The 12,360-nt window shown below is 45.2% G+C and overlaps 1 protein-coding gene across 3 annotated transcripts in view; it reads right to left on the minus strand.

The window, feature by feature from the left end:
• Positions 1-84: 84 nt before the first annotated feature.
• ripor2 (RHO family interacting cell polarization regulator 2) overlaps positions 85-12,360 on the minus strand; it is a 59,397-nt gene continuing 47,121 nt past the window's right edge. For all 3 annotated transcript variants that reach the window (XM_053447123.1, XM_053447121.1, XM_053447122.1), the window contains exons 7-22: positions 11,228-11,377; positions 9,579-9,642; positions 9,192-9,235; positions 8,825-8,950; positions 8,196-8,344; positions 7,395-7,524; positions 5,826-6,575; positions 5,091-5,263; positions 4,672-4,834; positions 4,421-4,553; positions 4,145-4,306; positions 3,837-4,010; positions 3,199-3,401; positions 3,009-3,092; positions 2,797-2,887; positions 85-2,545 (exon numbers count right to left, since the gene is read on the minus strand). In XM_053447123.1, coding sequence (XP_053303098.1) covers positions 2,445-2,545; positions 2,797-2,887; positions 3,009-3,092; positions 3,199-3,401; positions 3,837-4,010; positions 4,145-4,306; positions 4,421-4,553; positions 4,672-4,834; positions 5,091-5,263; positions 5,826-6,575; positions 7,395-7,524; positions 8,196-8,344; positions 8,825-8,950; positions 9,192-9,235; positions 9,579-9,642; positions 11,228-11,377 — 2,697 coding nt within the window. In that variant the 3' untranslated portion in view covers positions 85-2,444. The remainder of the gene's footprint in view (positions 2,546-2,796; positions 2,888-3,008; positions 3,093-3,198; positions 3,402-3,836; positions 4,011-4,144; positions 4,307-4,420; positions 4,554-4,671; positions 4,835-5,090; positions 5,264-5,825; positions 6,576-7,394; positions 7,525-8,195; positions 8,345-8,824; positions 8,951-9,191; positions 9,236-9,578; positions 9,643-11,227; positions 11,378-12,360) is intronic.

Here is a 12,360-nt window from a genome sequence, read left to right on the forward strand (position 1 = left end):
AACCATCCAACTGGCCTGTTTAATACGAGGATATGACAAAGGGAAAGGTCCTATTAAGATTTAAGGAATCCACAATTATTTCAATTATGCAAAAATAAAATTTATTGCAACTTTAGATGAGCAGAGTAAACGCTGCTGACCACAATGAAGAAGAGGATGCAACTAAATGGATGAGTACAGAAGCTACAGAGATGGATCAAGTTCAATTTTAGCAAGTGTACCAAGTTATTCTGATAATTAAACATGCACATTTTTGCCAACTTGTATTTGTGGTGATCAGGAATTGAACAGCAAAACTTTATAACACTGGTCACCTGCAAGTTTGTAAAAAGAGAAAAAAAGTAGACACTGAATGAGTAGCTGAATTAGATACTCGACCAAAATACTGTAACTGGACTTAAAACATGTTTTGTAAAAGGTTGTATAGAAAAAAAAAGTTTCAGCTTTTAGTAACAACTTCACACATTTAAGATTATAATACAAAAAAAAAAATACATTTCATAGAAATATTACCACTTGTTTTAAATCAGTATGGCTTCTGGACTGTGCAGTTAAATTCATATGTTATGGGTTTGTCGTATTTTTTAAAGTTGTGCTTTAAGTTCGAGTCTGAGCTTTGTGGCCAAAATGCCAATGTCGTATTGAAAATACATTCTCCAAGATGAATTATGAGCGTTTCTTAAAGGACAATTTAAAAATTAATTCTTCCTTTGGTTACAGTTAGTCTAAGTCATAAAGTAAAATTTCCTATATATAATGTCCCGTTACGTCTGGGACCTTTTAGGGGAAAACAAATCCATAACGCTATTAGACCATTAGCAAATCTTAATCTTCTCCAAAATAATAATCCATATAATATAATTCTTTCAAAATAAACTCCAATTTAAGTTAAGCATGAGATCAGTTGCATTTTAACACAGAGGCCTTTTTAAACCAACTGTCCTAGACCTGATCCAAAAGTCCAACCTAAATATATACATAACAAAGTCACCTGCACGGTTACAAAACTTCCAAAGCATATTAGAAATCCGAGAGGTAAATAATAAATAAGAGGTGAGAACAGAAGTGAGTTTCATCGCCTCACTGGACTCAGTAGTTGGGTTACAATGAGAAAAGCTGAACTCGGGTCAGTTACAGAAGAACGAGACGACCCGAGACGCACCAAACACTTGATCCTGCAGCTTCTCATAGAAAAAGCTTCACTTCTCATCTCGCTTTTTTTCCGCTCACACGCCAGATGAAGGTGCAGTTACCGAGAAATGAAACAACATCCATCCATCCATCCATCCATCCATCCATCCATCCATCCATCCCCTCCGTACAGTTACTGAGAAAGTGCGTTCTCATGCTCCGCAAACTGAATTTATTGCCCTCGAGTGGCTCCGTACCTGCTAGGAAAAAAAAAACATTTACAAAAAGAGAGAGAGTTCCTGCTCGACCACATCAAGGCTCAAATGGTCAAAAGGCCGACTTTTAACAAGTCAGCTATGTACAGAAAAATTGCACTTGTTAGACTGCAGGTGTGAGAAAAACTCCAGGTTCACTCTCTCAGCAGTTTAGATCTGAGCTTCATCCTTTTTCTTTCTGTCTCCACTGATAAACACGACTTGAGGTTTTTAAATCTGCTCGACGCCCTTTCACCGCTTCACCTCACTCTCTCTCCGAAGCCACTCTCCACTCGTTAACGGTCCTCGCCGCCACAAAACACACGAGAATCCCTGAAACTCAAAAATGGAACGTACTAGAAAAACGGAACCTAAAAATACACTTTGAATTACAACCATATATATATTACACCGGCCGTGTAAAATATGCCTTATTTACATGCATTACAACAGTGCAGGTCGTCCGAAAGCGCCGAGAAACATCTGTGATGCAAAAGCCACCAACTTAAACGTGTGATAAAACAGTGATTATACAAAGGTCATAGTTAGAATATCGCTCGACCCGACCGACGCTGCAACAGCCAAGACGAGAGTTAATCAGCGGGGGGGGGGGGGAGTGATACATGTGTTGTGCACGTTGGCGTGTGGGTTGTGTGTCGATGCACCGCTTCCAGTTTCCACATCGTTTCTGCAGCGTTCAGTGGCTTCGTGTCCCGTCAAAGCTGTGCTCAAGTGAAAAATCCACGTGACCAGTGTTCCTGGCTCAGAACGCGGGGGGGAGTGAGGGGGTGTGCGGGAGTAAAGGTGGCGGGACAACGTGTGTGTGTGTGTGTGTGTGTGCAAGAGGGGTATAGGTTGTGCGTCTTGGTGGTTAAGACAGTTTGTATGGTGTTAGTTCCTTGTAAGAGGCAGTATCAGTCAGAACAGTGATAGATGTGGCGGGTGGAGATCAATAAACTGATCAGTAAATGAACAGCCCTGTGAGGTGCTGGGGGGGCAGTGGTATCCTCAGAGCTCAGGCTGGGGGTTGATCTCTCGTCTTCTCCGTGGAGCTGTGGCTCAGAAGGCCGTGGTGACAGCGTTCCCTCGCCGCGTGCCCAGTCGGAGAATTTCCCCCGGCACGGTGTCCAGCTGCTCGTACGCCAGCCGCCCCTCCTCACCTGGAACAAACACAACGTTGTCTGTCAACAGTGTACAAAACACTCACTACCTCACAGACTACAGTTATATTCGTGTGCTCTTTAATTAGGACTAAATATTTAATCTTTCGGTCACAATCATCATCTTGTATAATTTAAATCTCTATAAAGCAGAATTTATCACTGTAAATGCCATATTTCTGGAATAACACAGATTTCTAGAACCATATCAACAGACAAAACTGAATATTTTGTCTATTTTTTTTACTTACCAAATGTGAGTAGTGTTTCTATGGCGACGTGGCGAAGCTCCTCATCGGCTGCATCGCACAGAGCCACCACCGCCCTGATGCTCTCCACAGCCTGCAGGCAAAACCACAAGCTCTCTGAGGTTGGTACTCATCAAATACATGCAGCACACGAGGGTCTAGATAAACACAGGCATCCTCGCCATTGTCCCTGTGAACAACGAGAGGCCACTGACCTGCAGGCGGCTGAGAGCTGAACAAGCCGCCCTCTGGCTCTGACCTCCGGCCTCTGACAGGGCCTGGGTGTAGCACTCCACAGCCTGTAAACACACACACACATATTCAGACCTGACATGCAGCATCAGTCATGACTCAGTGAACGGTGAGAGCGGTGCACATGCAGCCTCTCTCTTTAGCCCCACTCACCCTGCTCCTGAAGTGGCCGTGTGACGCTCCTGAAGAGAGGTAGTCAGCTGCGACCTCGTTGACCTGAGGGTCGTCTGCGGTGAGCAGGGAGGCCAGGGCCCTCAGGGTGCTGGTTTTAGGCCACAGGGTCGACACGGGCACCAGCTCCAGCTCCGCTAGACACCGAGAATAGTCCCCGCTGCAGAGGGCCTCTGCAAACAACTCTGAGTGGGAGAGACACACATGTTAGAGACTATAGACGTGACTTGTAGAGCAACAAGCAGAGGTGAGTCAGAAGCAGGTTTCTAGTAATAATTATTAAGGTAACAAGGAATTTATGTGTGTTTATTTTAGCTGTAAAATTTAGTTTTAGGTGTGCCGATCATTTGCACACAACCCATTTTCTGAAAATGTGTATTCTTTGATGAAATCAGACGAGGAGCCGTATCTGCATGTATTATACAACTTCCTTTCAAATTCAGATTTATTTTACTATTTCATCATTTTTGTTTCAAAAGGCAACACAGAACCTCAACACTTCCTCAAACACTTTCTCTACCTCTAACTAATCACAGAGAGAAAAAAAATAGACCCTCATTTATCTGTCAATGTAAAACACAAATCATCTTGAGACAGAAGCAGTGAGAACTATGGCTCACCTTCTCTGGCCAGGTGCAGCAGGTGCGTCTCCATGTCCTGGACCTCGTGTTGGGAGATGTAGCTGTGGAACTGAAACACGGTCAGGACGTCCTGGGCCAGAGCAGAGGCGGGGGGGTCGTGTGACGTCACCAGGTCGCTCCTGTCAACCATCTCGCCCACCACGACACCAATCACTGCAGAGAAGAACAAAGGAAAATCAGAAAATACTGAGAGTGTTTCATCTTTGATCTATTCTTGGCGACTGCAGTGATCCCATTTCCCCCCAGGAGCATATTTAAAATGGTAACTGACTAACTGAATAACCGACCTGTGTCCGCGCTGTGTGGGTGTCTCTCCTGCAGCGCTGCCGTGTAGCGCTGGTTCATGTGTTTGAACACTCGGTCCAGTGTGGTGTGGAACAGTCCAGCAGACCCGCTGCACTCCGACCACAGCGTCATCAGCTCGGGGCGCTCGGCGAGGCCCGGGAGGACTGAGAGGGGACGACAGAACCCAAGGTCAGAGGCTGAAAAACGCTGCCACAACACATAATATTCTGTGTGTGTCTTCCAGTGAACCAGACTGGTTGTCACTGGTTGTCACGCACCATCAGCGGCAGATGTGATGGCTCCCAGTCTGTCCACACTGATCTCCGCTAGCTCTTCTAACAGCTGAGTCTGTGCGGACAGTTTGATGAGCAGGCTGCGCCGCTGCCACCCACCCGGCCCGGTGGTCAACAACTGTGGATAAATGAAAAATCAAAAGGGCACGGTGAACAAATGTGTGTTTTTTACGCCTGTATGGTTTAATGTTGCCAAAATGAAAGATTTGATTGCCAGGAGTGGGAAGCAGCTCTACCTGTATGAGGTGGTTACAGTACTGCAGGTGGATGACGATGGCCACGTCCAGGTTCTCGTTTCCTGTGGTCAGAGGCAGGGGGCTTCCCGCCACGCTGTTCCCGACCCCGGTGTCTTCTGTCAGGGCCTCGCTCAGGTGTCCTCTGGCTTCTGGATGCTGGCCCCTGAGAGGTAGATACACAGAGTCACCACCGGGGGGCAGCAGCACAGAACTAGGTGATATATGTGACATAATGTCTAATCAAAGGCTAAAAATACAAGAAGATTATATTTCTGTTTTAGAGAAGAGCTGTATTTCTACAAGCAGTGCATCTGTTGACCTGAAACCAAGCATCAAAAGCTCAGATGTCCAACTTCAGCTCTCACATTGATTTTGTGATTATGTGATATCGTTTGCGTCTCTCCATGTGTCCCACTCACCCGATCCTCTCTCCATCGGCATCGAACAGCGGGGGGGGGCTGAGGACGGCGTTGTCGTCGCCCGTGTCCTCGTCATCGAAGTCGGACGTGTTGAGGAAGTCGAAGCTCTCCAGGGCGCTCTCCACCGTCAGGCTGAGGCTGGACGACCTGCTCCTGTGGCCCGGGAGACGACACTGCAGAGGGAATAGAGCGGGTTCATGATCATTTACTCTTTTGAGTCCATCACATAAACGGCAGCTTGTTTCAGTTTTTGATTCTATAGGTGGATTTCATGCTGTTTGAATCAAAGCTAAACCTTTCAGACAATATTTCATCGTATGGATAACTTTAGTACTGGGATTCAACCAGGACAGGCACTCAAACAAGCAGTACTCACTTTCTAATGTAAATTCATGATAATAAGGGCTTTAACTTTACTTATTCAAAATGTATGATCAGTTATTATTTAAATGTATTCTCGTATACATTGTGGATATTTCCTTTATAGACAGTAGATCATGTGCACTACATCTATCGTTTGATTTATCAAAACGAATACACTTCTGAAACCTTTATAAATATTTATGTGCTGATATTTTTTACTCTCTTCTATCATGTCAGCATTTCTCTATGTCACTGATGTAATATTTAAAAGTACGATAGGTAAGAAGCATAAAATGTAAGTAGTTATCTTTGTTGTTCATCTCTGTAAATGTAAAAAGCGAGACATTAAGGACATATCAATGGTTCAGTCACCTTGAGCAGGTCCTCCAGACGCATCACTTCCTGTTCCAGGTCCTGCAGCTCTCGGCAGCGGTGGGTCAGTGACTCCAGCCTCATCAGCAGGCTGTGGATGGCCTCCTCCAGGCTGCTCTCCAGGAACGCCCTGCTCCCCTCTCCGGCCCAGCTCAGGCTCCCCCCACCCTCGGCCGAGCTCCCGTTGGAGGGCACGATATCGGAGGACGTCAGCCTCTTCACGAGCTGCCTGGTGAGGCTGCCCGCCTCCTCCGTGTCCAGTTCCACGGGTTTCAGTTCATCAGCGTGATCCAGGAAAACATCCTCTGGAGCCACCGTAGACAGGTGGCTGTCAGAACACAGGGACGGGGCAGCAGAACCACTGTTGGAGCCAGAGTTTCGCTGGGACTCGGTGCGTTCCCACTCCTCCTCCTCTGTCGCCTCAGCTTCATCGCTGGCGAGGCTGCCGCTGGTGCCCCTGCTTCCTCTACTTCCTGTATCACCTTCTTCTTCATACTCCTCCTCCTCTTCCTCTACAAAATGTTCCTCTGCGATGGAGTCCTCTCTTGTCGGGAGGATTTGGGTGGGCGGCGGTTCAGTTTCTGGAGGAGTGACGGTGATCTCCGGGTTGGACTGGCTGTGGGAGTGGGAGCTCGGGGCGGGGCTGGGGCTGGCCGTGGAACCAGAGGTGTCGGAGAAGGTGAAGGAGAGACGCTTACATTCTGCCATGCCACAGCCGCCGTTCTCAAAGACATCATCTGGTAGAGTGGACTGGAAGAGGAGACAGGAGTGTGAATATGTGGAAGATAAAGACATGAAAAGAGTGAAGTGGAAAAAGATTCTTTAACTTTTCTCTATTTTCATTCCCCGATCTGTGCAAACAAGATAGAGTCACAGGGCATCTTAGCAGAGAAGCACAACAAGAACACAGACAGTTGAATGCATGTCATGCGAGTTAACATGCAAACAGCCCCGCATGGTGTCCCCACAAACAGGGAGTGGTCTGTCCCAAGTGTGTGCACACCAGCAGGGGAGTTCATTCCCATCATGTCAACGAGTCAGGGGGCACACGAGAGTCAGGTTAGGGGGCTCAAGGGGCCACAGCACACTCACATAGACCTCCAGACTGGATTTGGGCCTTGGCCGAAGCGAGGCCAGGTCACCAAACGAGCGACTGCGCCTGAGCTTCTCTAGCAGGCTGTCTCGGAGCATGTGCAGGAAGGAGAAGCGCTGGCGCTCCACGGGATGTGGCCGCCACTTCGTTGCACAACACACGCAGGCAAGCGGGACGAGGTGTCGGGTGTTTGAGCGAGGGCAGGTGAGTGGGATACAGCAGGATGAACGGGGGATAGCAGGGAAATGGGTGAGGGTTAGTCAGGAGAAGGGCTAAGCATCGTTTTAATTAGTGCAACAACAGGGAAAACTGAGCCACAATCACAATGTCCTAAAACCTCGGAGCAGGCAGTGTTCACATTTGTATGTGAGAATCTCACAATGTTGGGAAAACTAAAACAAACATAGTCCAGAATAACACCAGTGATGCCAAAGGAGGGGTGTGTGTGTGTGTGTGTGTGTGTGTGTGGGACTCACAAAGAAGGAGTTGTCCTGGAAGGTGGGTGTCTCTGGCGTCCCCTGGCTGTAGATGGACACTCGTCTCTGCAGAGCTGTGGCTTTGCTGACGTTGCTGGACGACAGAGTCAGGTCCTCGACATCGAAGGGGCTGGACGGGGGGGGGGGGGTGGTACGGGAACAAGGCACTTAGTGTGATTGCATTATGATTCACCAACGCCTTCCCGCTGCTTAAGTGATGTCATTCATTCAGTGTTGTCACAGGGCAGGATTTGTTATTGTCGTCCCTTGTGGTGACGATAACATGTTTCTCCACTAGATGGCAGTCAACACTCAATTAACTGCTGTGCTACTAAAAGCTTTGACTTTGGGTTCTTTAGCAAACATGGACAACTGAGTGTTAGTTACAGACTCCTTTTAATTTATGACACCATCAGGAGTGTTGAAATACTCTTTAAATATATTTGACTCAAACATTAAATCAAACATTAATCCCCTTAATAAAATTAAAATAAAGGAATCTCTACTTTATTTCCAAACTCACAAAATAATCCAGTAATTGCAGTTTGTCAGTGGTATATCACTATCTCATCTATCAATGATAAAATACAATTATATTTTTGGCCAAACTTGTGAAGAAAATGAGGAAACGGCAGAGTGACATTTTGTATTTATTTTGAGCACAAATCTTTTTACTCTTTACCCCATTTGAAAATGCACCAGTTTTCCTTCATGGATTAACACATAATCAACCATATAAATTAAATGACAACTACAAGACAAACCAATGACTAGCATTAAAAACCAGTAGAGTCTACTTACTACCACATGACCTCCAGGTTGAGTTTAATGGTGCCCAGGTCGTTGACGTCCACAGCCACCACCTGAGGCATGGCGGTGAACAGCTCCTTGGTCTCGCAGATCACACTGCCCACCAGCATGTGAGTGGCCAGGCCCTTCAGCTCCGTCACCTGATTGGACCACAAAACAAGTTCATCATCAAGTGAAAGTGCCTAGAAAACAATCTACCAAGCTCCTCTCACAAGGCACAAGTCGGGCGAGCGTAGATGAATTGTTGTTTTGTGTATGGTCTTATAGATCTTGTGCTTTCATCCTCCACTGCAGATGAGAAATGAGAAAGAGACGTGCATCTGCAGCAAATTTTGATTGGGATGTGGTCGCAGTGAAATCAAGAACAAATCTGTGCTGGGAACAGTCATGAGCCATTCGCCTGAATGATACACACACATAAAGAGAAAGACCAAGCTCTGAGACACGAGTCAGTCCTTCCAGCCGCAAATAATACAGATGATAATCATATGTGAGAAAAACGATAACAGGGACTGAGGTGATCAATCAAAAAAGTTGATTTTCTGCAACGTAAATTATGGATTTATGAATGAAGTGTGTCAGCTCTATTCTATTTTTTTCTTATATTTTTCTATCTGTACCTTGATGTTGATGAGGTCAGTGATAAGCGGCATGAAAACCATCTCATCTCCATCCCAGCTCTGTCTGGAGTTCACCTCAATCCTCCCCTTCAGCTTCCACCTCTGGCGACCATAACGCATGAAGATCTGAAGGGAAGGAAGAGCAAATCTTTAAATTGTCACCATACCAAGAATGTCAAGCACCATTGCCCCGATAAGATCACATTGTAGCCACTGCCACTATGGAAGCGACCCACTGGACCTGCTCCAAAGCTTCTGGTTAAGTAGTATTCATTTTTAAGCCTAGGCCCCAGGTTTGAATATGCAGGAATTTCTCTTGAAGTTGTCATTAACATCACTGTGTGACATGTATAGAAGAACAACTTGCCTCATACTGGTCTCCAGGACAGAGTCTTGCAAATCCAGCCAATCCTGTCAGGATGAGGAAGTAGATTTAAGAAGACGTTTGGACATGACAGGAGAAGAAAACTGAGCCTCTTCAGCTTTTGTGTTACTTTAATATTACGCTGGGTGATTGAGTATATCAAATGGCTTTTGATGGAGTTACTTTCTTATTGTTCCCCTTCCCAGGATAAGCACTTGTTCAGTGATGATCTTAAAAACAGAACGTGGACATGTTCCATACGTATTGTAGTGAATATAGCTCATCCCCAAAGCTTTCTTGTGAATAAAGTTTAATTAATGCTTCCTTTTCTATAAATTATCCTCATCTGTGAATACGCAAACTTTTGTTTTTGAAGACTTCTTATCTCACCTTTCATTTTGATATGAAACTCCCCGAGCAGGTTCTCCAGTTCACTCTCAAACGTGCTCATGTTCTGGAGAAGACAGACGGATAACAGTGATTACATAAACAGCCATTTGTGACGAGGACAACAATAGTAATCATAGTTATCTCCAGGGACTTTGACAAATCCAGTCAACACGTCAGCAGAGGCAGGACTGCTGCTCTAAGCCTGAGGACAGCTGACGACGTGTGTGTGTGTGTGTGTGTGTGTGTGTGTGTGTGTGTGTGTGTGTGTGTGTGTGTGTGTGTGTTTGGAACTTACAGGCCATTCTGCAAATATGTGACTTTACATATTATTGTTTACAAATCAGTGTAAGCAGTAATCTGTGTTACTCAGTATAGTTTGACTATATTGTGTGTTTTGTCAGCAGTTAGAAACTGTATATGAATGTATCTGTTAGAATCTGACCTAAGATATATATTTTCACTTCGGTACACTGTTAATTGTAGTTATAATGAGATCATATAAGTAGTGCTGGTGCTAAAAGTGCGACACCTGCTGGTCAGAGTTTAAAATAGGCAAATACAATATTCAATACTAGAAATATCTTTTGCATATCTCTACAGTTACTACATTATACTATAAACAATACAAAACAATGACTATAGTAATCAACATATTTTCTCTGTATTAATGGAACAAGATTTTGGAATAACTGCATGATGATGTTTTTTATGACAGGGCACAGATGATGCTGGGGTTTTAAAGGCATCGATACATTCACAGCTGTCTTCTCCAAAATTTCAGTGGAACCTCACTCCGTTCTGTGATAGAAATTTTACTATTAGGGCAATGACTGATACGAGGAACTACTTTGATGTTTCGAAAGATAACAAATGTTGCCTGAGAAGTCAGGGTTGCACTCAAACCTGTTATATGACTTCTTCACTGACAGGGTCACCAAACAAAGACTTAACAGAACGGGGGATTTGTGGTTGTAAACATTGGGAAAGGGATCTTGAAAAACAGATCTTACATTCCAAGGGTCTGGGAAAGAGTAGGTGACAGGATATTGGTCACCTATTGCTTAACATGAAAGAGGTTGATCGATAACATTTGTCTCCTCTCTAGGAGGGGCTTGGAGATGTATAAAGTGCTGCTTTTCTTGTATGTCATTGCTCATTGTATGAAATCTATTCCATGGTCTTGTACATTGATGCCCATCTGCAGATGTAGAATAAAACTTCCAGAAAGACATTGTAATGACTTGTGCTTGAGTATTGAGAAATTCCCATGACAGTTCCTTGTGTTGCAAAACTTACATTTTTTTTCCCAGGTGGATCCATCACAAATATAACCAAGACACTCACAGGCAAAATGTCGGTAATCAGTAAGTGTGACCAAATACTATGAAAATGCATCATTTCTCTCGCAGGTCTGAAATATACAGTTAAATGTCAGTTTGTTGGTACAGACGGAAAACAATGACACCCGTAATATTATAGGTTTAAAACGATACGCGTGTCAGAGGTCAGATAAATTCCACACACTTCCAAGCCTCCACCTCTCGCATGAAATCCCCACAAATAAGTAAACAAGCACGACGACTTGACTCATCGTGACTGTTTCACCTGCAGATCCACACTGGTATTCCCAACACACTGCATGCCAGTACCTCTGTGTATTCCTTGTAGCGGCGGTTGACCTCAGCGATGCTCTCCTTGGTGCCTTTAGTGGAGGGAGAGGAGGAGAAGGCCTGCTTCATCCGGCTGGCACCGTCCCTCAGACGGCTCTGGATGCAGAACGCCTCGTACAGCTCGTCCACCTGAGAGCACACACACAAGTGTCCCTCCGTCTTTAGTGAATGTGCAAAAGGACGAGGATGCATTCTTAAATGTGTAACTTTCTTGTTCATTAGTACGCACAAAAACACACACACACACGCGCAGAGGAGAGAGAGAGAGAGAGAGAAAACGTGTGCACTAATGAAATGGAACAGATCTTTGAAGTTCGCATACATCAAAACATCCCTGGGCAGGAAGCTAACTCCCCAAAAACTTCCAACCGCTGCCTAAATTATTCTGGATGTGTTCGCATCTCACTGGGATTCGTTCAAGGACGCCCAGCGCGGCTTTGGGCTTGTGTAGCATTCACTAACTCAGCGATGATGTTACTTTCATGCACGGCTCCTGAATGAGACCAAAAATAGGCCCCGATGAAAAAGAAGCTCCAGTGTGACTGTGTGCATGTAGCAGAAAGGAGAGAAAGAGAAAACGGCAAGGAACAACACGTTAGAAAGAGAGAAGAAAGTAATGGAGCATAAATGACAGGTATAGAAAAAAAGATAAACCTGATAAACTGAAGAGAACTGACAGGGAGCAGATACAACTGGTATCTGAGAGTTTGACTGCAGCTTCCACCAGCAGCCGCATGTACCCCCAGTGAGACACTCCCAACACGGAGGAACAACAACAGACGGCGTTTAGAGTTCGTTTGGAGACGTCTGTCAAACTTCAGTCTGTTCTGACCCAAACCCACAGGGAGACGCAGCGACTCAACATCCTGTTTTCCCACTGAGGGCTGAAGCATTGGAGAGAAATCATTAACAGTGGATGATGATGTTGTAACCAGTAATGGTGCCTAAAATGATGTAAATGTAATCATCTATGAGAAAAAGTATTTGACGGGTTGTTTGACTGCTGTGTTTTGCCAATGTCCCATCTACTAACATGGAGGAGGCAGGGTGCCGCAGTCAGCCACCAGGGGGCGATTAAGATTCTTTGGCTTCACTTTTTGAGCACTGTCATG

The sequence above is a fragment of the Pleuronectes platessa genome, chromosome 18 (assembly GCF_947347685.1).
Source record: "Pleuronectes platessa chromosome 18, fPlePla1.1, whole genome shotgun sequence".
NCBI classification, from domain to species: domain Eukaryota; kingdom Metazoa; phylum Chordata; class Actinopteri; order Pleuronectiformes; family Pleuronectidae; genus Pleuronectes; species Pleuronectes platessa.